Here is a 26,001-nt window from a genome sequence, read left to right on the forward strand (position 1 = left end):
CATTGAAAGGGCAAGTTGCAATTAGAATAGTTGCCGAGCATCTTCGAATGGGTGTTTAATTTGCAATTGCATTTGAAACACAAGCTAAAATATCTTTCTGAGCAAATATAAAGCATAAAGAGAAAAAGATAACTGAGATAACTAACATTGTCTCTTATGTTATATCAAGCACCATAATACAACAAAAAACTTGGATATACAATACCTATACAGAAAATTCAAGTGAGATGACTGCGATAGTTCAGGCACATTTCAAGAATGAAAATCACTAACACCTTTCACGAGTCTGCACACAGAGGAATATGGAATACCACGCTGAGGAAGACCAATGGAGAACTGTACAGGCAATGTCAAGAATGACTTGTCATGGAAACGAATTTTGGTGATACGAGCTTCCAACTAGCTCACAGTCACCCCAAATGGAATATATTCAGTTCGCATTATTGCCACAGCTGACCTGACAAACTGGAATTTAATAATAACAGTACTTTGGCCGGTGTCATAAACTACTAAATTTCCACCCTCAATCATTGGTAATACAAAAGACAATGAATCTAGAGAGGAGAGATAAATGACGTACCTATCCTAGAGAGACACAAGCACAGAGATTTGCACACATGACGAATATGCCAGTTTGGTGAGCAGCTTAATGGCTGCTTCGAGTTCGAAATGCTTTATTATAAAATACAACTTTTATACCAAATTAGTGGTCTATTAGTTTTGGAACTAGCTTTTCACCAAAGGGAAATCAGACTTGACAAACCTTCTGGAACTTTTTTCAGGATGCGACAAGTTGAGAGGACGAGGGTGTATCAGTGGGTGTTGTGAAACTGGACTTTCAAAAGGCTTTTGACTAGATTCCATACTAGAAATTAGTAAGCAAAATTAAAGCACATGGTATCAGAGGTAATGTATTGATGTCGACAGCGAACTGGTTGTCAGACAGGGAGCGGAGAGTTGGAATAAATGGGTCCTTTTCAGAGTGGCAGGCAGTGACAAGTGGATACTGTAGGGTTCAGTGCTGGGACCCCAGCTGTTCACAATATACGTTAATGATTTGGACAAAGGAAAGCAGGAAAGCAAAAGAATTTCTCCAAATCTGCAGATGACACTAAGCTGGATGGCAGTGTGTGCTATGGGGAGGATGCTAAGAGGCTGCAGGATGACTTGGACAACATGGCTGAGTGGGCAAATACTTGGTAAATGCAACATAATGTGCATAAATGTGAGGTCATTTACCTTGGTGGCATAAATAGGAAGGCAGATTATCTGAATGGTGGCAGCTTAGGAAAAGATGAGGTGGAACGAGACATGGGTATCATGGTGGAACAGTTGCTGAAGGCTGGCATGCAGATGCAGCAGGCAGTAAGGAAAGCTAATGGCATGTTGTCCTTCAAAGGGAGATTATTTGAGAATTGGAATAGAGATGTTTTGCCACAGTTATACAGGGACTTGATGAGGCTACATCTTGAATATTGTGTTCAATTTTGGTTTCCAAGTCTAAAGAAGGACATTCTCGCTATTGAGGAAGTCCAGTGAAGTTTCACCAGAGTAATTCCTGGGATGGCAGGGCTGATATATGAAGAATTGACTGGATTGACTAGGCTTGAACTCACTGGAATTTATAAGAATGAAGGGGGGATCTCATAGAAACATGTAAAATCCTGACATGACTGGACAGGAATAATGTTAGCAATGTTGGTGAAGTCCAGAACTAGGGGTCACAGTCTAAAAATAAGGGGTAAGGACTGAGATGAGGAAGGATTTCTTCACTCAGAGTTGTGAACCTGTGGAATGCTCTACTGCAGGAAGTTGTTGGGGTCAGTTCATTAGATATATTCAAGAGGGAGCTGGACGTGGCCCTGACAGCTAAAGAGAACAAGGGGTATGGTGAGAAAGCGGGAGTGGGTTAGTGAAATTGCATGACCTGCTATGATCATATTGAATGGTGACACAGGCTCCAATGGCCTACTCCTGTACTTATTTTCTATGTATCTATGAGAAGAGTTTTCTCAGGGTAGATATCACACATAGCAGCAACCATGGGATTTTACAGGATTAAAGCAGCAAAATATGATCCTTAATGTGCTGAATTCCTGACAGGAAAGGTGCTAAGCAAAGTGGGCAACAGAAAAACTGAATGGGTGTCCCCTTTCAGATTTTACACAACTCTTGTTGTTTTGACTGCGACAGAAGTGCTATTCATCCCCAACGAATGATAGTGAAATTTCTAGTGTTGTGCTATTGCTGTTCCCACCAGGCATTGATCACACCTTCCCATGACAAAATGAAGATCAGAGAAAGTCGTATAAATGGTGTATATATGGTAACCGTATAAAGATGCCCTGGCTGTCATTTTTATCTGTTTGTCATTTTTATAAATGACCTGGAAGAGGGCATAGAAGGATGGGTTAGTAAATTTGCAGACGACACTAAGGTCTGTGGAGTTGTGGATAGTGACGAAGGATGGTGTAGGTTGCAGAGAGACATAGATAAGCTGCAGAGCTGGGCTGAGAGGTGGCAAATGGAGTTTAATGCAGACAAGTGTGAGGTGATGCACTTTGGTAGGAGTAACCGGAAGGCAAAGTACTGGGCTAATGGTAAGATTCTTAGTAGTGTAGATGAGCAGAGAGATCTCAGTGTCCATGTACACAGATCCTTGAAAGTTGCCACCCAGGTTGACAGGGCTGTTAAGAAGGCATACAGTGTTTTAGCTTTTATTAATAGAGGGATCGAGTTCCGGAACCAAGAGGTTATGCTGCAGCTGTACAAAACTCTGGTGCGGCTGCACTTGGAGTATTGCGTACAGTCCTGGTTACCGCATTATAAGAAGGATGTGGAAGATTTGGAAAGGGTGCAGAGGAGATTTACTAGGATGTTGCCTGGTATGAAGGGAAGGTCTTACGAGGAAAGGCTGAGGGACTTGAGGCTGTTTTCGTTAGAGAGAAGAAGGTTGAGAGGTGACATAATTGAAACATATAAAATAATCAGAGGGTTAGATAGGGTGGTTAGGGAGAGCCTTTTTCCTAGGATGGTGACGGCGAGGACGAGGGGGCATAGCTTTAAATTGAGGGGTGAAAGATGTAGGACAGATGTTAGAGGTAGTTTCTTTACTCAGAGAGTAGTAAGGAAATGCAACGGTTTGCCTGCAACGGTTGTAGATTCGCCAACTTTAGGTACATTTAAGTCGCCATTGGATGAGTATATGGACGTACATGGAATAGTGTAGGTTAGATGGGCTTGAGATCGGTATGACAGGTCGGCACAACATAGAGGGCCGAAGGGCCTGTACTGTGCTGTAATGTTCTATATTTCATTGAAATTCATTGCCTTCCAATTGTAATAAATCTCTTCAGCACAAAGATGTGAAAAGTTGTCATCAAGATCAGCTGAAATAAGAGGTCACTTTTGTAGAACTTACTGCTATACATGTTGGAAGATGTTAATGTCTTACTCAACTGTGTCAGCCGTTCTTCTCTAATAAGGATCTTCACAACTGCAGCATAAAAGATAATTGAGAATACTCTCATAGATGTATGACCAGCCACTATTGATTCAATCTCTTTCTGCTTAATAATTTCAAATCTGCTTGTTTCAACTCCAAACTTTATGCTCTGATGAATGTTTACACAATCTTATCATCTGCTGTGAGTAAGCATCAAAGTCATAACATTTGATAAAATCTTTGGATTACAAAGAATACCATCAAACGCCACGAAAGATTCCAAGTTTGAGCTGTATAGAAAATGAAAACCTACCATGAGATGGAAAACTTTTCAAACAAGTTAAGTTGAAGCCGTCCATGAATTTAATCTGACAATGAAATGGCTACTATTTTCAGCTTCTTTCATGTGTGCACTGGCCTTTAAATGTTAACAGCTGACAACACTGCTGCTATTGAGAAGGTTATCAAAGTACATCAGTCATGCTTCAACTCATGTGACTTGTGATATCATTCTTAAAGACCAAGGGCTTTTAGTTCCCCTTCTCTGATTTTCTCTGTATAAGGGTCAGGATGGGATTTCAAGCCCATTGTCCTCATTCTCATCAGAATACTAGCTAGTTTCCTGGAACGGGGATGATTAGATTTTTAAGACAGGATTTCACTTTGGCTGCACAATTAACCACGCTCTCACATCTAAGGAGCTTTGGAAAAGCCACAATTCCAGGTGTCACTCACTAGCAGGTATCCCATTAGCAAATGGGATAGACATTGATGCACCCAAAAACCTTTTTGTATCTTTTAAATGTTCTTGCACAGTGCCCATTTTGGGATACATAAGGTGGAACAAACTTTGTTAATCCCATCACTGGAGAACCTGGTTGCAAAAATTTCTGACCTCAAGTAAAGTGGACTATCTTAAGTGTAGCACGTTGGTTAAAAGTAATCAAATAGCATTGGGTTGTGGGCATTTGCTGTTTCTGCAATTCTTACAGAACATGCATTCACCCTATGCACCCAACAGGCAGCCAGTTTAAGAAATTAGGTTTGAAACACAACGGTAGGTTTGAGAAATGAACATGAATGGATGAAAATGTTTGAGGGGTCTGCATTATTGGGTTTACTGATCTCTATACTTTCAGTTCCGTGAAGTCTACTCACCACTGTACACAACATCTTAGCACAAGACATTCATGCCCTTGCAGAACATATTTTTTACTGCAGGACATTAAGGATAATATGAGTAATTTTACTTGCCAGTAATATAGGACAGATGATGTTGAAGCTGCAACTGGTTGCATAGTTCTCCCAAGTGTTCATTCCCAGGGGAGGTGCATAACACATAGCAAGTCTGATATTACCTGATCTACACCATTAGCCAAGTTAAAAATTACCCTTAAGAAAACATCTCTAAAATGACAGAAGAATTAGGTGGAGGCAGAAATTGTGCAAAGCCATGTTTAGTGCCTAACCATCTTTTGTGCCTCAACCATTTGCAAATTATTGCTGGCAGCACAAATGGGTTTATGAACATAGCTTTATATTGACACATGCTGGTTTCTTCCAAGAAAGTCACAATGTGAAGTCAGCAGGACACTACTGGCCAGTTGAGAATCTCGGCATAATCAAGAAATAGCCTAAGAGTGTTGTACTATAATTTGAACATACATTAAAGTCAATGTTATTTCCCTGCAATGACACGGCAAGCTGGCAATCAGATAGAAAGTATCAACAGGAAAGAGTCAGACATAGTCTTTCCAGGATGTTCCTATTACGTAAGTTTTGTGATTATCAATTGGAAAGATGGCATAGGATGAGAAAGAGAAATAACAACTCAAGGATTTCAATTATTTTAGAACAGTCCCCTGTGTTAATTTAAATCTAGATGCAGCCCTTTCTTAATCTCACAAAGTGCACCCTCTCTTCTGCTGCACAGTGCAACACTTAATTCCCCACAGCATCCACTCACTTTAGTCTTTGAGAGAAGAGATTATTGAATTGCAGCTAAATCTGTCAAACATTTAGATATTTTCATTTTTTTAAAAATAGGCTGGGGCGCGAAATTGTATGGCTTCTGGTGATTGCAAGCTATAGCTACAATCACATTATTTAATAATAAGTATCACAAAAATCAGGATCTCAACACCAGCATTCCTTTAAAGCTAAGCAATGAAACAGGGCTTGTAATTAATATGAACATTCTTGTGATTTTAAAAGTTGCACTTTTGTCGGTAATTTTGAATTTGGTAGCTCTTTGGGTTCTGTAAGCATTTGCAAATTCATGACCATTAACTGAAGGAGAAATAGCAGCCTTGATATTTCAAGTGTGCACATTAATCCAGGGTCTTCACAGAAAATACTGCACATTAGTTCCCTTTGTTTATTGAAACAAACAAGGAGGAGGAGTGGAATAACAAGAAGAGAAAAAATATTCACTGTTCTGTTTAACGGTTTAATTTTTCTCAGATTCTTCTAAGATTCTGTATGCAGTGAAGCTAGCATCAATGCTATCATTGCAAGTGCTTGGAACAACCAAGCAGGTTGCCACGGTGATGGCACCTAGCTGGCATCGCAATGTATTATCATGGCTAGACTCTGAGAACATCATCTAAGTGCAGACAAAATGGCTCAAAGGTGACATCATTACATTCTTAAAAGTTCTTGTTTGAGTGTCAAAATAAATCCATCAAAATCAGTCATCACTCAGAACAAATGGTTCCTTCACAGCGACTTTCACCAGAAATTTATTACATAGGATAATAGAATCCTTATAGGTTGGAAGCAGGCCATTTAGCCCCCCAAGGCCACACTGAACGTCAGAAGAGTATCCCACCCATAAGCCCCCGACTTTACCCCTAGAATGTTGCATTTCCCATGGCCAATCCACCTAATCTGCGTATATTTGGTCTGTGGGAGGAAACTGGAGCACCCGGGGGAAACCCACGCAGACATGGGGGAATGTGCAAGCTCGACACAATCACCTGGTGTTGGAATCAAACCCAGGTCCCTGTGAGGCAACAGTGCTAACCACTGAGCCACCGTGCCACCCATGGTCACTTGAATAGCTTCCAAAATTGACTAACACTTTACATTTCTGTGAATCCTGTTGGCAGTAATTGATGTATGTTATTCAGCAGCAATTAACATTTTCAACATAAAATGGACTTTATAGCATCCCGTTTCAGATGTTGGGATGCAGAAGGACGGACAGTGTGAACTCAAACCTCTGGCTACAGCAGGAAATAAAGGGGATGTGAGGTAAGTCCATAAAAGAGGGTTTTGAGCTAATCAGATCAAAAAGCCTAGCCAGTGCAATAATGGGGTAAGGTGAAGCTTAGCAGACAAAAGTATGTCAGCTATTGAATGAAATTTACTTGGGGTTAATGCAGAATAGAGTTTGTTTGGTATCTGCGGAGGGAAGGCCAAATCTTGGAGTTTGAGATTCTGGAACAGGCATAGGTACAAAGAAGTGTTACACTAACTCTGGGAAAGAAGGAAAAAAAAGACTTTTGTCCTAGAGTTTCGCCGTGTGATAAAGGCTTTCAGGAGCTAATCATTGGTGAAGTGGTGGTACAGTAGTAATGTCACTGGGCTAGCAGTGCAGTTGCAAAATATCAACTGGAGTTGCCATACAAATACAGTAGCCTGGAATACTGCAACAAGTAACTCAGCTCCAGACTCCTCGGCGGTGTCCACTATTTAAAAGGTACAAGTCAGGGGTATGATGGAATAACTCCTGCTTGTCTAGATGGGTGCAGCTCCAACAACACTCAGGAAACTTGACACCATCCAGGGCAAAGCAGCCTGCTTGATTGACACCACATCCACAAGCATTCTCCACCGTTCGGTAGCAGCAATGTGTGCTATCTACAAGGTGCACTGCAGAAATTCACCAAAGATCTTCAGATAGCACCTTCCATTACCACAGCCACTTCCATCAAGAAACGACTTGCAAGTTCCCCTCCAAGCCACTCACCATCCTGACTTGGAAATTTATCACCATTCTTTCACTGTAGCTGGATCAAAATCTGGAATTCCCTCCTTAACGGCATTGTGGGTCAACCCACAGTACCTGAATGGTAGCAGTTCAAGAAGGCAGCTCAACTCCATCCTATGGGTAGCTAGGAATGGGGAATAAATGCTGGCCCAACCAGCGATGACCACATCCCACAAATAAATAAATCAAAAGAACCTCCAAGGTAACATTCAGGAGAAGTCAGTTCAAATCCCATCACGGTTGATTGAGAAGTCTGAATTCAATTTTTAATAAAGGAAAATACCACTTAATCACTGTTAATGGTCATAAGAACCAGTCTGGTTCATTCATGTCCTTTAGGGAAAGAAGTCTGCTAGTCTTATCTCGCCTATATGTGACGCCAGATGTATAGCAATATGGTTGACTCGTGAGGGGCAATAAATGCTGGCCTGGTCACATGCCCAGATTTCACGAATGAATTAAAAGATGGTTAAATGGTATTCAGCCAATTAGAACTTGAAGCATGCACGACAATCTTCTCTTCTCACACTTCCTTTGCTTCAATTACCTTACATAATGGTCTCCTGTTATCAACTCTCCTACAGGTAGAAACATTTTGCTTATTTCCTTTATCAAAATCCTTTACCTACTCATTTTAATGAAATATTTAGCTTGTTAAGGCCCGTTCCTGGGCAACAAAAATCAACTTGGTATAGCATCCTGCGTTGGAGACAGATACTTTGCAGCAGACATGAATGGTGGTTTGATTAATATGCTGGAAGATCAAATATCACAACTGCACTGCAGGACTTTGATCATATGGATGGAGTTATCTGTTGTAATTATTGCTAGCTACTTGCTGTGAAGGGGTTGCAGGAGTGGTGTCCTGAAATCACAGAGGATACATAAGGCCCTGATTTTTATTGTTGGCTAAAACAACTGCAGAAGTTCCAAGATTTCCTTCGTGGGATATTTTAGGATTTACATTAACCAACTGAGCTCGGCGTAAAGTCTCATTTAAGGATACCACCTGCTCTCAGCGCTGATGCAACTTTCAACTTGGATTATGTTCTTTTAGTCCTAAAGCTGGTTCTGAAATCAACAGCTTTTCAAAGTTGGAGGAACTAATGTTTCCAATTGAGAATGATGTGATGGCACTGTACTCAGGTGTTGCAGACCAGAGGAAACCAGAGGGTAGGCCTAATGATTGAAAACAAAATCATTCGGCCCACATCTTCCAGTCAGCAGTGGAGACAGTGCACCTAATGCTGAGTGTAATTGAAACTGTCCACTTTCTGCTTCACACTGGAACCTTTGCATCTTCCAATGTCAACTTCAGCACAGATGTTTCGCTAGTATTCTTCCTCCCGCTCTCATTGTTGATCGTATTTACCCATACCCTGCTCACTCGCCAACTGTGTTCTCCCTCGCTTACTCTTCAACAGTATTCCCCCTTCTTCCTCAATCTTTACAGTCTTCTCCTTCCTCCTTAACCTCCAACATGCTTCAAATGCCTGACTTTGTCAGGATCCCAACACTTGTCAAAGACATATGGTCATTTGAGGGTCTCTCCTCCCAGTGGAATAATATTTGGGCCAATATTTACAACCAGAGCCTACTGAACACATAGGACTAATTATACATCAGAATATAAACAGAAATTTATCGATTAAAATTATGTTTTTATTGAAGCATAAAGGAAGTGTGGGCAAATCAATTACATAGATCAATTAAATGTGAGAATGTGAGAGATCAGATTAATGGATTACATAAAACAGAGTCCAAAGTCATTTATAAATATATGAATAATAATAGGATAGTCAATGGAAGCATAGCCAGATTACAGTCCTAAAGAAAGAATCAATCTTGCAGAAGCATAGGATATGTTTGCAATACTAAATAATTTCAATCTGTATTTAGTGAATATGATAATGCTCTTAATGTCACAGCACAGAAGTGGTGGAGGAATTGGACAGAATAGAAATAGATAGAAACTGAAAAAGGCTAGGAGAGCTCAAAGTAGAAAGACACCAGGCACAGGCAAGAAAGTAATAAGTGATAACTTTAGTGTATTTATATTACGCTCACATTTTAAGTGATGAAAATTTAACTTAGATCAAATAGATTTAAGACGTTTGCAACATGCTTGTCTTTATATTCAATCATGTCAGTAAGGTTTGATGCTCAAGTTTTTCATCAGAGCTGGTGATAGGTTAATGATATCAAGGGAAGCTTTCAACAAAGTTATGGCTTGAGGGCAGGTAAAGATAGGTATTGCATGAAAAGGTATGGGGCCACTCATTTCTATTCGGCAATTAGTTTACACATCTGGGTGATTTCACATTGTTGTCTAATATTACATCCAACAGAAAGAAGGCCATAAGGATCCCACTCACCCTGCTCTACCTTCCTTCTTCGCTGTTGATGGTTTACAGTACTCATAATGGGCTTTGCATTGCAAACTTCTAGTTGGCTGCATGGGCAAACAATGTCATGGTGATTGGGTGGGGGGAAAATCGTTTAGTTGTTTGTGATAACATTTCTGGATATTAAAAGAAAATAAAGTAGACACAAAATGAACCTCAGTGGAGGGATCTCAAAGTATGAGTTGTTACATTTTCCATCAGAGACCTGAGTGGTGCGTGTGGCATACAGCACCCCCATATGACTGCAGATTGTAGTGGTTCACTGACTCCCAACCCAGCTGTTCATTTTGTGGCACTGTGGAGTTCATGGAACATGGATGTATTGGTTATTGGCGACTGCACCCACTTTTGGCCATGTGAAACATCTTTTTGTTGCATTTTTGGTTGCATTTCAGTCACACACATCATGTGCAGTGGCATATGGGTAAATTGAAGGACCTCCTCGCGGGTCTGCTCCTAGACTTGGCCAGGTTGGCTGTTAACATGTCCAGGCAATGGAATGTAGAGTGAGTCAGAGCTGCCAACTATCTGCATGTCTTCCACAGTTACATTTGTGGCTAGGTGTCCGAGGAGAGGCAGCATGTGGTGTCCAGCAATACTCTTAATGCCTTTCAAGAAAGGTGGACACCAAGGAGATACAGAGCTTTATTTCCCCCTCCAAAACCATTCTGATTTCGTTCTTTCCTGCTTTCCCTAGCCCCCCCTCACTTTGATGGCTTGTATTGCCAGTTAAAGGTTTTGCATGCAAACTTCAAATTGAACACATGGTTGATTTACTGGTTGTAGTTGATAGTTTAAAAAACAAAAATGGCACAACAATTTGATGATGGGAAAACCGGTTGTGTGTGATAACACTTCTGCATACATACATATATGTAAATAGTGCTGTGGTAGTTTTCTTCCCTCTGTGTGAGGAAACTTGGTTACAAATCCCACCTGTTCCAAAAATGCATCACAACATCTCTGAACTGGCTGCTTTTTGAAAAAAAAGGTATAGTAAACTATCTATTGGTGGCTCCTGTGGCATAGTGGTAATGTCTCTACCTCTGAGCCAGAAGGCTTGGGTTCAAATTCCACCTTTTCCAGAGGTGTTTAGTGACATCTCAGAACTGGTTAATTAGAATGCACTTATGAACTCTATTGGCTTTGGTAAAGTGGTAATGGAATTGGGCTGGTAATCCAGTAAGGGCTCTTGTGGCACGGTGGTAATGTCCTTACCTCTGGACCAGAGACCTGAGTTCAAGTGCCATCTGCTCCAGAGGTATGTCATATAATGTCTGAACAGGTTAATTGTGGTGCAGTGGGCTCTTGTAGTGCAATGATAGTGTCTCTACCTCTGAGTCAGGAAACCTCAGGTTTAGGACCCATCTGCTCCTGAGGTATATCATAATACATCTGAACAGTTTGATTAAAAATATAAACTCTCTCTCCTAGGCTAGCAGTTGTTTATGTACACCTTGAGTAGTGGATCTGTTTTGATGTTCAATAATAAATGACATTCCTTTCCAGGTGGGCTTCCTGAGTTATCACAGAGATAACGGTGATTCAGTGTATAATTTTGGCCTGGTAATGCTCCTGTGAAGTGTTTAGGGATGTTTCACTGCTTTAAAAATGCCACACAGATACAGCCTATGCTTCCAGTATGGCTGTGTTATGCTGTAGCGGAAAATTATGCCAAGTATTTGTCAGTATTGAAATTCAATGGCAAAAGCACTGACTTTGATATTCAAAATAATGCATACTGTAAACCATGCTGAAGTCAAACACAGCTTAGTTGCCAGCACAGTCTGCAAAATTACACAACACAGTACAAGTAAAACCTGACATAACTACAATTCTAAGATTATAGTGAAAAATCACTTCAAGAGAAGTTTTGATTTTTGAATAAAATGATGGCTGGCATGTTGAGTTGCAACCAAAAATATGAAAACTTGTACAGAACAAAATATGCTATTCAACCCAACCAATCCATACCAACCTTTATGTCCCAAGAATCTCTTTCAACCTCCTTTTCTAAACCAACTAATAAATGTCCATTTCTTTCTCCTTTATGGATTTATCTAACATCATCTTATAAATACCTGCGTTATTTGCCTGAATTTGCCTAATGGCATCAAGTCCCATATTCTAATCACTCTCTGGATGAAAAGGTTTCCCTTGAATTCCATTTTGTATTTACTTGTTTCTAATTTGCACACCTCCTAGTTGGTCAGTTCCACAAATGAACTCATCTTTCCCACGGCTACTTTGATTACCATTTCATAATTTTGGAGATCTCTGTTGAGCCACTGCTCAGTCCGCACGCTTCTGAAGGAAATATCTCCAGCCTATCAGGAGAAGTATAGTTGACAGTCATCAGAGTAAATTTTAACAGATGTTATTTTTGTAACTATTTACAAGATATGGCAAAAAAGAAGTTCTACAGCTTTACAGACAAAGGCTCTAATTCCAATTAATCTGATGTCACTTTGACATAATGTCTCTTGCTCACATGAAGTTGCTATTTTTGGAGCAGGGATCACAATGAACTTACTCTATATCTTTCCCATAGTACTTTTACCCCATTTTACGAATAACATTTAAGTCTAAACATCTAACATTTTTATGATATCTTCCAAAGCAGTAAAGTCTTTTTGCCTTCAGGCATTAATCTCTAATAACATTTTCAGCTCTCTTAGAGGGTGCACAGGATGCATGAGGATGTTTGTTCTAGTTTTGTAGAGTGAATGCATGGATTGATTAAGTTGGTTACGTCTCAATAGACAAGAATGTCTACAATTACCATCAAAAAGCAGATGTGCATCATCATTGGAGAGGGGACGCATTTTTACGTCAAATCGATAAGACATTTCTCCACAGCGTTGGTCTGCAGACTGGATGTCCAGTTGGGATTTTTCCTCATGTGTTTCTTAGTCTTTTCTCAAAGATCCTCTTCCTTGTGCAGGTGATTGCCACTTTAACAAGAAGTGAAAACCTCTCAATAATATTCTGTGAACTGTAAAAGAGTTACTTCTGCCATTTTTATTGTAACTCTTTATTGCTTCAGTTATGTGAGGATACTGGCTGGCTCCATTGAGAATTTCTACTGACTGTAACATTTTCCTTTGTAGCCTCCCAGATTTGATTATTTTGACTGGGTGTTACTCCCTTGGCCTTTAGGTGAATGGTCTTTTTGTAGTAGTTAGATCATCACAATTCCTATTGAATGTTAATCTTTTCAAGTTCTTTCATATGTTTAAATCAAAACTCTGACAAGACATTCTGTGCTTCTCAAAGCTTGACTACTTGGTCTTCTAATTGTTATATTTAACTGACAAAAGCAGAAAATGATGAGAAACTCAGCAGATCTGGCAGCATTTGTGGAGAGAAAACAGAGTCAATGTTTCAAGTCCAGTGACATCATCAAAACAAGTAGTAGCTAGGAAAATGTGGTGTGTTTATGTTGAAGACAGAGCATGGGGGTAACGGAGTATGCAATAGGTGGAGATGGAGCCCAGAGAGAGTGTGAGAGAAAACAGTGGTTAGACAAACAAATGGATGGACAATGGCCAACCAGGGAAGGAGAAAAACTGATGATAGGGACCCTAACTGGGTGAGAATAGGTTGGCTGTGCTAAAAGCAACCTGTGTGAATGATAAGGCCTGAGGTATGGAGGTAGCTAAAGGATATGAAAGAAGATGTCAGTCCCTAAAATTATTAAACTCAGTATGCAATCTTGAAGGCTTCGGGATCTCTAAGTAGAAAATAAGATGCTGCTCCTCCAGCTTGTGTTAGACTTAGGTATATTCTTTTCCCTGACAGCTTTTTGTAAATTGCTGTCAGTTATTGAATGTCATCTCGACGTGGCATTTTTGAGGGTTATTTTTTTCTAAGCATTACGGGGTTGTGTTCACGGTCTCTGTGCATGATGTGAAGATGTATCGCATGTGGTTGGCATCGGTTGTGATAGATGGAGCATTCTTCACCCTCCATGAAACTTCACTGAAACTTCAATGCTCACGATTTCACATGGGAGTTGCGAGATCAACGTCTTGCATGATTAAAGTTCGCCTTCAAGCTCTGCAATGTGTGATAGCTGTGATATTGTAGACACATCTGTCGACATAGAATTACACAAATCTTCATTTGCTCCCCTGGGTGACTGAACTAATGGAAGGTTCTGTTCTCGTTTTGTTGTACAGACCTGGCATTCTGTGCCAGAAGGAATTTGTTTATCTAACCCTAGTTGCAATTGCTGATGTTGTACATTTACCTTTTTGTTATCTTCCTTGCAGCTACTCTTGGAGCCAGGATACAATTATCCCTCACTGTACATCCTGTTCAAACTTCTTTAATTGGTACAGCCTCTCAGTACTGAATCTTTGTTACAACTTCTGCAGTCCTTTCGTATCCTTGACAATAACATCAAGACCAAGGAATAGCTCTGCTGTCTTTCTTAGAATTGGCTTGCATTACATTCCAGGGAAACCAACCAACAATGAGATATTGCGACAGAATCAAAACTAAGGCTGTGACAATTGCACTAGCTCCCTCTATCTTTGACTCTCACTGGCTACCAGCAGGGAACAAGTTAGAATATAACTGCACAATACAATTAGAAAGGGTGCTAATTTGAAATGTAACAAAATTAAAGTTGACATTAACATACTGACACCCTACTGTTGTAACAAGTGCCATGTGTTACACCACTTGCTGTTTTGTTACACTGAATTTGTTACTCTCACCACAGCAACTTCACTAAATGAGTATGGGGCAACACAAGATGCAGGTTTTGCCCATTATTCAGCAAGGCATCTCAACAATGAGTATAATGGTGAGAAATGTGGCAGAATCATATGAGAGATCCGTTGAGGCAACTCACTGCATCTATTACGTAACTGCCAGGCAGCAAGGAGAGATTCTCCAAATTGCCTATTAAGGGAGTTCATTGGTTGTTAATAATCTTATTAACTGCACATTTCACTTCATTAATATGTAGCTTCCTGTCTTACAATCCCACTGAGCACAGCAGATGCCAAAAGCACCTGGTGGCTTAAGTCACAGCTTGCTTGAAAAAGACTTCCATGTCGAATACCAAGCACCATCGTCTCAGGGCAGACTCCATGGACATCAGCCACATGAACCCCACATAAGTAGAGACTGGCATCCAACTTGTGCCAGCCTCCAAGAACATTCATCGTACATCTTTAGATTGTAACTGTATGTGCTGTGCTTCAAAAATGTACTTGTGCTACACAATTGCCTGTAACTGTAATGCTTCAGCAAGGATATTTTGTGCTCAAGGGCACACGCCCAGCTTGTAGACTATACCAGACTGCATCTCTGGTCTGTTTGGTTGTTCTATCATAGAATCACAGAATCCCTACAATGTGGAAACAAGTCCACGCCAACCCTCAGACATCTCACCCAGACTCATCCCTCTATAGCCCATCTAATCTACACATCCCTGAACAATAGGGGCAATTTAACATTGCCAATCCATCTAACCTGAAAGTCTTGGTCTGTGGGAGGAAACTGGAGTACCCAGAGGAAACCACGCAGACATGGGGAGAATGTGTAAACTCCACACAGACAGGTGCCTGAGAGTGGACTCAAACTTGGGTTCCTGGCACTATGAGGCAGCAGTGCTAACCACTGAGCCACTGTGCTGCCCAGTTCTTAGGGCTCATTCACTTTCAGCCTATCCTATCTGCTCACAGCATCCTTGCCTTGCATTTTTGCACCTGACTCCTCAACGAGAGATAGCAGGCTCATAGTTTTCTGTGCTGTCACTCCATTTAATGCAGACACAGATTTGAGTTGTCAGTCGTGCTTAGTCAAATGGTCAAGAGCCTTGGTGGGAGATGGGTAAATTAGCAGAGACAGTGCGTGTGAGGTCTCCAAGAAAAGGTGGTACCACTTATGCTGGCAGAGTGGAGAAGGTCACTGATCGTCTTCCTACACTGCTGGGTATTCCTCCAGACAGCTGAGACCACACTGGTCCGGTTGGCAACTTCTGACCAGGCTGGCATGGTGTGATGTTGTAACTTCCTCTGCTTATCCTGGAACAGCAGGACATCATTGATCTGTACCACCCCAATCAGCAGAAGCTCTAGGTCCCTGCCCCTAAAACATGGCACTAACATTCCCTTCACTGACAAGTTCTGGACAAATGTCAGGAACCGTGTAGGGCAAGTGCCTTTTTGGGTGCACAATGGCCTTTTAAAGATGGCATCAGGGCTAGGGATGCTGTCAATTCTGGGATCCCTCGCCCCAACAATGTCAGTGGTGAGTTGTTCCAAGAACAGCGGTGACAGGGAGGTGTGACAATCCGATGAGAAAAAGGCACCGGAGGGGTGATGTTGGTTGATATCGACGACAGTTTGGGAAGGAACAATGAGAAAACTCATTAGGATGTGCAGAGAAAAACACTCCATAAAATTCTGTGAAACTGACACGTAGCCAAGAAAATTGTAAGATTCATGTCAAAGTTAGTGGTAGGGGGCAACTTTGATATTCACCGTTTAGACAATAACTGGCACAGCGAGTTTCTGTTCAGCCTAAGTTTTCTTGAAGGAATTTCTGCCTCAAGGCCAAGTGAGTTCCCTCACTGAAGCTTACCTAACTTATCTCATTAACTAGCTATTCTGCCCTATAACATACCTCATTACTATTTCTGGTCCGATCTCCTCACCCAGATTTTACAGAGTTCACCAGCAATTCTTGCACACACAAGGTCTTTAAAAGCCCATTGTGCACCCAGACATGCACTGTCAGCCTGCAGCTGCTCTGCACTGTACCTGATGTTACCCTGAACATGGCAGACAGAAGGGAATTGGCCCTCCGCTTTGTAGCTAGGGACCTGGAGGTTCTGCTGCATGGGGTGGTGTAGAAGCAGGGCTTCCTCTTCCCCCCAGGAGTAACAGGAAGAGGCTACAAAACCAAACCAAGCAAACCAGGTCTGAGGTAGCTATTCAGGTCAGCGTAGAGTCAGTCTTCTATCAGAATGTACAACACTGTAGGAAGAAAATCAATGACCCCGCTAGCACAAGTGCCACCACATTTTCTCTGATATCTCACACCCTGCCACTGCACCCATCTCCCTCCAAGGTTCAGGTTCTGCCAATCTTACAGTTGCTTGCACCATCTCCCCTCACTCACCATCACTCACCCCAGCCTCAACACTGCTAACCCTGCATTCCCTCTCTGCTGCCCACTCTCCCAATCAGGCCATCTTCCCAATTATACCAAAACCAGCTGCAGTGCCACCCACTTTCAATTCTCTTTAATACCTGCCTCTCTCCCGGTCTGCCAACCATTCAGCTTCTCACCACTTATGTGGACGGCATACTGTATCCAAGCCCCTGAACTGAAAGGTGACCCTTGACTTACTGTGCCACGACCCTGACAACCAATGGCTTGACTCAGGCTTCCTTACAGCCGTAATAAACGACCTTCCAATGCATCCGCTGTAAATGGCAAGGCAAGGCAAGACAGAAGTAATATGAGCCTAGTATCTCAGCAAGGTGACATGAGGCAGGGATGCTGTCAGTATCCAGTTAGGCTGGGAGTGAGTGAGCACTATGAAAGTGAGTGAAGAGCCTGATGGTGAAACCTGGTTCAGTCCATAAGTTGGGTGTATGCCTTTGCGTGCACTGACCTTGCTGCAGCATTACAACAATATTTACTGGTGCAATGCTGCATATATGTGGTTTAAGTGAATTAGGGATTGTCTCTTGACAATTTTTAGATACTCGCACATATCAGATACTAATGTGTGTGAATGTGTGGGTGAGTGTACTGGTGTCTATGAAGCTTTGCCTGAGATATTGGTGCACTTTGTCCAACATGGAGGTCTTTCAGAGCAAACAGCGAGCTGGATTCACCAGATTTCCAGTCACTGTTTTCTTGACATCTGGTGCATTTGTTAAGGAAGGAAACTCAATATTAATAAGCTGAGTTGAGCCATTAATAATGCTTTTAACAAGCAAGAATCACACTTAAATGGAAACTTGCTGTTACCTGGAGAGAAACATGCTATGCCACTTGCCAAAGGTGTAAAAGATGGAGCAAGATACTCCCATGGTCCAGACAGGCCTTGTTGGACTTTTCGTCTGATTCTGCCATAAATCTCACCATAGCCCATCAATGGATGATGATTCGGCCAACTGAATATAAGCAAAGGTTATACAGCAGGTAGTAAATGCAACAAAATGTACAACAGTGCAACAAGAAATTCTTTGTTCCAACGATTTTCCATATGATGAATTAATGATTTCAGCATGATTGTGGCTGGGCAAAATGTATAGCTCAGGCACCCACCCTGCAGACAGGAAACAAGGCAGAGTCACGGAACAAGTTGGAATTTTATCGGACAATGTTTAGACAGCCCCACCTGATGCTCCCTTCTTGTTCTTGTCTTCAACATAGTGTGTGATCTTGTTTGCTCATCTGAACGTGCAGTTTTGTCCCCAATTTTAAGTGTTTCCCATAAGACAACACCTCCAACAGTGAAGTAGTCCACAGTACTGTCCTGGAGTAGGTGTGAGGTAGTTGGTCGGCATAGATTATCTGCTCAAGCCCCTGAATTGGAACTCGAAATCACAGCCTTTTAATGCAGAAGCAAAAACATTCACAGTGAGCCAGAGCAGATGCTGTCTGATAATCATACTGCCGCCCACAAGTTTTGGCTGCTTTAAAAGCACCTAGGTTTTTCTCCAATGTCGTGATGTTACTGCACAACAGTGGTAAGCGCATTTTATTTTTGCATTTAGTTGATATTTTCTAATACTTTGAATGAGTCATTTCATTTGCTGGTGTTTATGTCCATGTCAATGACAGAAGTCAGGCATGTTAACTCAATGAATACATTATCTGACTGATCAGGAAACCATTTTCCATGTTCAGAATGGATGGATTCACAGCTCTCTGTACTGGGAGCACATAGCGAAAACAGAAGCTCACAGCCTAACCTTTGCCCTCCCAAGCTCCCTCTCTACTAATCTGAAAAATACATGTGCTTTCAGTCCAGCTTTGGCCTGTTGTCACTCTGAAACAAAATCAGAAAGCATTCAAAAAATTGAGCAAGTCTGGTGGTATCAGTGGAGAGAGAAAGAGTTAATTTTTAGTTCAGTGAAGATTTCCTATCCACAGATACTGCCAAACTTGCTCCAACACATTGTGTTCATTTCAAATCTTCAGTTTCTATAGTTTTTTGTTTTAGCTTATTATTATCATATCCACTGCCCAACACCTTAAAGAAGCCTCTAGTATGTTCCTTATCAAGTTATATTTCCCACTCTGAACCACCCTTAACTGATATTCTTCATTTATTCTTGTTAATGAGAAAATGTGTTGTTTTGATTGGATGAACAAATAAATAATCAAATTATTATGAGGGTTATCCTTCCTTTATTTTGACTGTCATATTTTTAAGTCATTAAATACTCAAACAGGATAACTTTTAGTGCAGAATACATTTTATCCTGAATGCATTTTCATATACTGCAGAATACTGACTTTTTATCTCACCTACCCCTCCCTTAAGCCTTCATGTATTTATTTCTTGGTGAAATCCACAAATTTCTGCACTTGACATGTTCATACTACAAGGCCTTGGAGGTAATGGCCATGGAGAATTCCAAACAGATCTGAGCCACAACATGTTAATTGTCACCAAAATACAGGTAGTAAATTACCAAAGCAAAGGAACTTGGGAAATCAAGAAAATTGTGACAAAATCACCAGTACATCTTCTGTTTCTCTCCAGCTTCTAAATGTCAACCGTCATTAACATTTTCCTCATTTTAAAATTAAATATAAATTATGTCAGAGCTGGATTCCAGCTTTGTGGCAGAGAAACAGAGGACAAAACAAGGCTGCCAGAACAGAATTGGTTCTAAAGATCCCAGCACTTATTCCCACTGTGACAGAATTTCTACTGACATTTAAATGTCAGTCTTGGTTCAGTGATAGTTCTCCCACTGCCAAGTCAGAGGCTGCGGGTTTAAGTTCTACTCAAGAGATCTAACGCTTAATCTTGACTGACACTTCACTACAGTTATGACGGAGTGCTCCACAGCTGAAGTTGCATCATTCAGATCATATTTAAACTAATGCTTTCTCTATCTGTTCACAGAAAGAACCCCATTGTGTGATTTGAAGAACAGCAAGGTAGTTCTCTCAGTATTATGGGCCAACACTAGTCCTTCAACCAGAACTATTAAAACAGACTATCTGGTCATTTACTTCATCGGTCTGTGCGATTTTGCAAAATGGCTATCAATTACTACAAGCACACAGGCTCAAGAAGTATCTAATTGGCTGTGAAATGCATTAGGGCATCCTGCAGTTGTGGAAGGTGCTACACAAATGCAAGTTCACTTTTTCAATTCTGTACTGGCAAAATTTGAGACAATAATATGGCTTCATTTCTACACAATCCTTCAATATTTCAGCTGTGCAAATCATCCCAGCTGTGAATTTCTAGAAGCTTTTCAATAAGTCCTTTGCCGTATTAGATTCTATAAAAATGCCAGCTATTCTAACACAATTTCATTAAAACTGAATCACAAGCCTGCACAGGATTTGTAGCCTGCGTTTTGAATGTTTCATCCAGCATTACATGGCGTTTACATGGGGCATTACCAAATGACTGTGCAGCACTAATCTGATAATATTATCACATGACAGACTGACTGATTACAAAGTATTACTGAAGCAATTAGAGCCAAAATGTGCAGTATACATCATCTTATCCATCCTGCTCTCTCAGTTAATTTTGTTTTAAACCATGGAAAGCAAAATGTTGCATTGGGTTGGATTTTTAAAATCATAATGTTTTCAATATATTCATTTGAATCAAATTGAAAACTTTAAAGAGTCATACTGGACTTGAAATATTATTTCTCTACACAAATACTGCCAGACTGACTGAGTTTCTCCGGCATTCAGTGTTTGTTTCAGATTTTCAGTATTCATAGTTTTATTTTATTAGACAGCAGAACAGGTTGATTTGAATGAAGGGAACTTTGTCATCTTTTTAAAAAAACTGCTGTGAGTGAGGGTAGGATGGTAGGTGTGGGGTCCACTCTACATCCTTATCAATTTAACTTGCTTTAAATTAGAATCAGGAAGTCTGTGAAACCTAAGAAGAGCTGCAATCTATTATCAAATTGTATTTTATCTCGTAAGTGTTAAATTATCATGATGTCACACCAGAAACCAAAGGAGGTCAGCGTGAATAGAGGTGAGTGGTGAACAGAATTTAGTGAAAGAAATGAAACTGTAGAGAGGTTTGAGGAATTCAAGATTAAGGCAAGTTCGAGGTTGGAGACCCACCAGTGAAATGGTTGGGTTTGGAAGGAACCCAATAACTGAAGGAACTTTGTATACCCGAATATGAATATTACCCAATTATGCAGGAAGCAGTGGTATTTTGTACAGATGCAATAACGCAGCCTACGTGGACATGATTATTTTCTCACACCTTCTTGAATTAAAAATCAAATTAAAAAATACCATTACTCATCGTCTCCACTATCAACTATCTAGCTTCTCTTCTTCTCTGGCTTACTATCAACACTCTCATTGTCTGCTCACTCCTTTCCACTCACTCCTTTCCCGACTGTAATGAGTTAATAACAGCCTAACATTCCCTGACACACCAGATACTAAAACATTTCAAGAGTTAATGGATTTAGTTAGGGGATATTTCACGACCCAGCCTCCTCTAATTCCAAGATGCTATCATTTTTACTTGGCGATTTGAAAACTAGGGGAATCTGCATTGGGATTTTTGATAAGGTTAAAACGCGTGGCGTAGACATGTGACTTTGGTCTAATGATCAATGAGATGCTGAGAGACTGGTTAGTATGTGGTTTTAATGATGTAACCATACAAAAACACCTACTAGTTGAAGCTCAACTGAACTTCAAACAGGGCACTGCAACTGGCTTTATCATCGGAAAATGGAGCAGGTGAAGCATATGAGTTGTAGGATGTTCTGATGGAAGTGAACACTCTCACCAGTCTGACTGAGCTTGGGGAACGCCCCATGAGTGAAGGCAATTGCAAACCCTCACTTAGGACATATCCTGAGCAGAGGGACTGTGGGTCAACCCACAGCAAAACCAAGTCTTGATCACATGGTTAAAATTTTCTTCAGGATCCAGGCTGGCAAGCTATTGTATTTGCTGCTGGTATGCAGACTGGTGACAGCACTGGAGCCCTGCTAGACTTAAACAGAGCAAGAGAACTCATTAGCCAGTATCCAGGAGAATGCACTCCCTGCAAAGTCTTCCTACATCAGGTTTGGATTAGTTAAATTGGTTCTGATTTTGGTGTTGCTAAGCAATCAAAATAAACATCTGGTTAAATGGCCACCTGGTTCTAATGGAGATTGATATCAGCGCAGCCGTTTCTGTGATTGTAGGAACAGTCTTTTCAAAATTCATTCTGGACTCCAACCTTTTAGTTTGCACAAGACCTTGGCTAGACTGAGAACCTGTACTGGGGAACTATTAGAGATTAAGGGCACAACTTCAGTTCCAGTCTCTTATGAGAAGCAGCTGGTTCAGTTACTAGTGATTGCAGCAAAAGGCTCACGCCCAAGCTTGATGGGGTGAAATTGGTTGAATGAGGTTCACCAAGATTGACTTAACATTTTTCGTTTCGAAAATGGCTGCATGAGAGAAGTTCTAATTTCAGGAAGGTCTTGGGACTATTTAAAGAGCTATGGCCACCTTGCATGTTGACCAGGAAGCAATTCCATGATTATGCAAGGCCTGCCCAGTGCTATTTGTTCATGTGCAAAAGTACAGGCAGAAATCAGGAGGCTGGAAAGTGAAAGAATCATCAAACCAGTCTGGTTTGTGGAAATGGGCAGCACGGTTGTACTGATTTCGAAATCCGACAGGTCAGTTTGCCTTTGTGGGGATTTTAAACAAACAGTAGATCACTTTTCATAGCTGAATAAACACACAATCCCTCGCATAGAGGATTTATATGCAAAGCTGGCAGGGGGGGCCTGTGTTCCACAAGAGTGGACATGAGCCATGCGTACTTGCAATTGTGGTTAGATAAGGTTCCCAGAAGTACGCTACAATTAATATTCCTAAGGGTTTGTACCAATATATGAGACTGCCATTTGGGGTATCGTCAGACTGTTCAATTTTTCAGCAGACGATGGAGAACATTTTGCAAAGTCTAAGCCAAGTCACCATTTGTCTAGGTGCCCTGCTAATAACAGGGAAGACCAATAAGGAGCACGTAGAAAACTCAGACATTGTCCTTAGATGTTTCATCCAGGTGCGTGTATGCCTAGGCAGGGAAAATGTATATTCCAGGCACCTCAAGTGACCTACCAGGTACCTCAGTGGGGCGACAGAGACAACAAAACTGGGACACACCTATTGGAAGATACAGTGAGGAAGATCAAAAGCATCCAGCTCCCATGTCGGTACCAGAGCTTACGTCTTTCCTTCAGCTGGTGGGTCATTACGGAAAGGTCATACATAACCTAGCCTTCCCCCGGTATCTTAGTATCAACTCCTAAAAAACGGTCAGCCTTGGAAATAATTGTGTGGCCAATCCATAGCTTTCAGGGAGTGAAGAAACAGCTAAAATCCTCTAAACGTGTTGGCACATTATAATCCCAAGGGAGTAGGAACAAATTATTGCAGAAGCTGGAATCTGTACTGAAAACAACAAACTCTGGAGATCACAGGAGCACAGACAGCATCCATGGTGAGACAGCAAGCTAATGGTTCGAGTCTAGATGACTCTTTTTCACAACTCGGAAGAGTCATCTAGACTCAAAACAATAGCTTGCTCTCTCTCAATGGATGCCATCTGACCCGCTATGATTTCCAGCATTTGTTGTTTTCAGGATATTGGTATTGAAATGCAATGTATCCCCCACACCCCCCCTCCCCCACCCCTTACAGCATTGGGGTAGTATTAGCTCATAGGTGGACCAATGGAGAAGAACACCAATAGCGTATACATCCTGGACTTTGGCTAATGCAGAGTGTAAGTGGACCAGATAGAAAAGAAAAGTTTGGCAGTCACATTTGAAGTCAAGAAGTTCCACCAATGCCTTTACAGATGTAAATTTGCAATAATAACTAGATCACAAACACCTGCCATATCTACTTCAAGGGAACAATGCATTGCTGCCCATAACTTCAGGCCGAATTCAGCGGTGCGTTCTAATACTAAGTGTGTAAAATTACAGGTTACACCACCATCCAGAAGTCCAAATAGTGCATGCCATTGCTTTGAGCCAGTTCCCACTGGCAGGTACTCCAACGGTGATACTGTGTCACCACAGGAAGAGTCTGTACTGGTTTTACATTTTCTGAAAGCACTTCCAGTCACAGCTGACAATTTCAGGCTTTAGACACTGAGAGATCTGGTCCTGGCAAAACAGAAACAGCTGGTGGCCATGGGGGAAACCAAAAGGGCCATGACAACCAGAATTAAAACCTTTCTGGACAGACCGGATCACAGGAAATGATTGAAAATTATTATGGGGGGAAAGAGTGATTGTCCTGTGCAAAGGACACCACCAGATACTGGTTGAGCTCTACGAGGGTCATCCAGGTGTCTCCAAAATGAAGATGTTGACAAGATGTTATGTCTGATGGCCAGGTTTGGATGTAGACAAAGCCACGTTGGTGCAGGGGTGTCCAGAGTGCCAAAACAAGGACAAAAATTACCGCCAGCAGCTCCCTCAAATTTGTGGGAATGGTCAGCGTGAACCCTGGACTCAGTTACATGTTGACTATACAGGTCCTTTCATGGGCTCAATGCTCTTAGTCATTGCTGTTGCCCACTCAAAGTGGCTGGAAATGCATTTAGTTCATTTGTCAAACATGGGAACAACAACAGAAAACTGCGCTCATCTTTTGCTATATATGCACTCCCTGAACTGTTGGTTGGAGATAATGGACCATTGTTTACCAGCAGAGAATTTGAGTATTTCCCAAAGTCAAATGGTATTTTACATGTAAGGTCAGCTCCATACCAGCCATTATCCAATGGTCCGGCAGAAAGAGCAGTCCAAATTTTTGAAGGCAGGCTTAAAGAAAACAGCCTACAGCTTCACACAATACAGGATACTGATTGAGGATGATCAGCCATGATCATAATGAATGGTGGTGCTGGCTCAAAGGGCCAAATGGCCTACTCCTGCACCTATTGTCGATTGTCTATTGTATATTGTCAATCTATTCTAGTGCCTATTTGATTATAGGACCATCTCTCAAGCAACTATAGGGATATTTTTATTCAGATTGTTATGCAATAGTGTATGACATATTATGTTATCTAGATAACAAAAATTATTTACAAAGAAAACATAACCAATGGCATCTTACTGTACCATGTTCTTTGCAAATTTGTTGCTATTAGCTTCACTATTCACAGTAACTGGTGTTACATCTGTGTCACAACAATGCGTTTTCACTGATGCTTGAGTTCATGTGTTTCAAATATTCTAAATCAAAACATGTACATTGTCAGATTGGTTATTTACCTATAAAGTCAAAGAGTTGCTACTAGGGTTAAAGACTCTGCATTGGGTTAAATCTGGTCTTCCTGAACCTGGGCTAGGGGAGATTGAAATGGCATCCAGAATGCCACTACTGGTTTCTAGACTCTGCCAAGCGAGAGAGAGTTTATTGCAGGGCTCAAATTTTGAGCTAGGAAGCACGGAAATGGCACTGCATGGGTATGAGGTTTTGTTGATGTGAGTTCAAGACCAGTGATATATAAAGTTCAGGTAGGAGTCATGGTCCTGAACAAGCATGTAAACTATATGAAAGTCACAGACTCGCAAATGATGTGGAAGCAAAATGTATCAGTGATAATGGGAACTGCAGATGCTGGAGAATCCAAGACAATAAAATGTGAGGCTGGATGAATACAGCAGGCCCAGCAGCATCTCAGGAGCACAAAAGCTGACGTTTCGGGCCTAGACCCTTCATCAGAGCGGGGGATGGGGTGATGGTTCTGGAATAAATAGTGAGAGAGGGGGAAGTGGACCGAAGATGGAGAGAAAAGAAGATAGGTGGAGAGGAGACTATAGGTGGGGAGGTAGGGAGGGGATATGTCAGTCCAGGGAAGACGGACAGGTCAAGGAGGTGGGATGAGGTTAGTAGGTAGGAGATGGAGG

The 26,001-nt window shown here is 41.3% G+C and overlaps 1 protein-coding gene across 7 annotated transcripts in view; it reads right to left on the bottom strand.

Annotated features, from left to right (window-relative positions):
- Window positions 1-26,001, bottom strand: part of LOC125448871 (catenin delta-2-like) — a 1,175,930-nt gene that overhangs the window by 825,613 nt on the left and 324,316 nt on the right. Inside the window, exons 1-2 of one of the 7 annotated variants that reach the window (XM_059652897.1) lie at window positions 3,759-3,841; window positions 3,422-3,496 (exon numbers count right to left, since the gene is read on the bottom strand). The exons of the other annotated variants lie outside the window; for them this stretch is intronic. Coding sequence (XP_059508880.1) covers window positions 3,422-3,496; window positions 3,759-3,804 — 121 coding nt within the window. The 5' untranslated portion in view covers window positions 3,805-3,841. Of the gene's footprint in view, window positions 1-3,421; window positions 3,497-3,758; window positions 3,842-26,001 lie in introns of those variants that run through there. 7 annotated transcript variants of the gene reach the window in all.

The sequence above is a fragment of the Stegostoma tigrinum genome, chromosome 2 (genome assembly GCF_030684315.1).
Source record: "Stegostoma tigrinum isolate sSteTig4 chromosome 2, sSteTig4.hap1, whole genome shotgun sequence".
In the NCBI taxonomy this organism is placed as follows: Eukaryota; Metazoa; Chordata; class Chondrichthyes; order Orectolobiformes; family Stegostomatidae; genus Stegostoma; species Stegostoma tigrinum.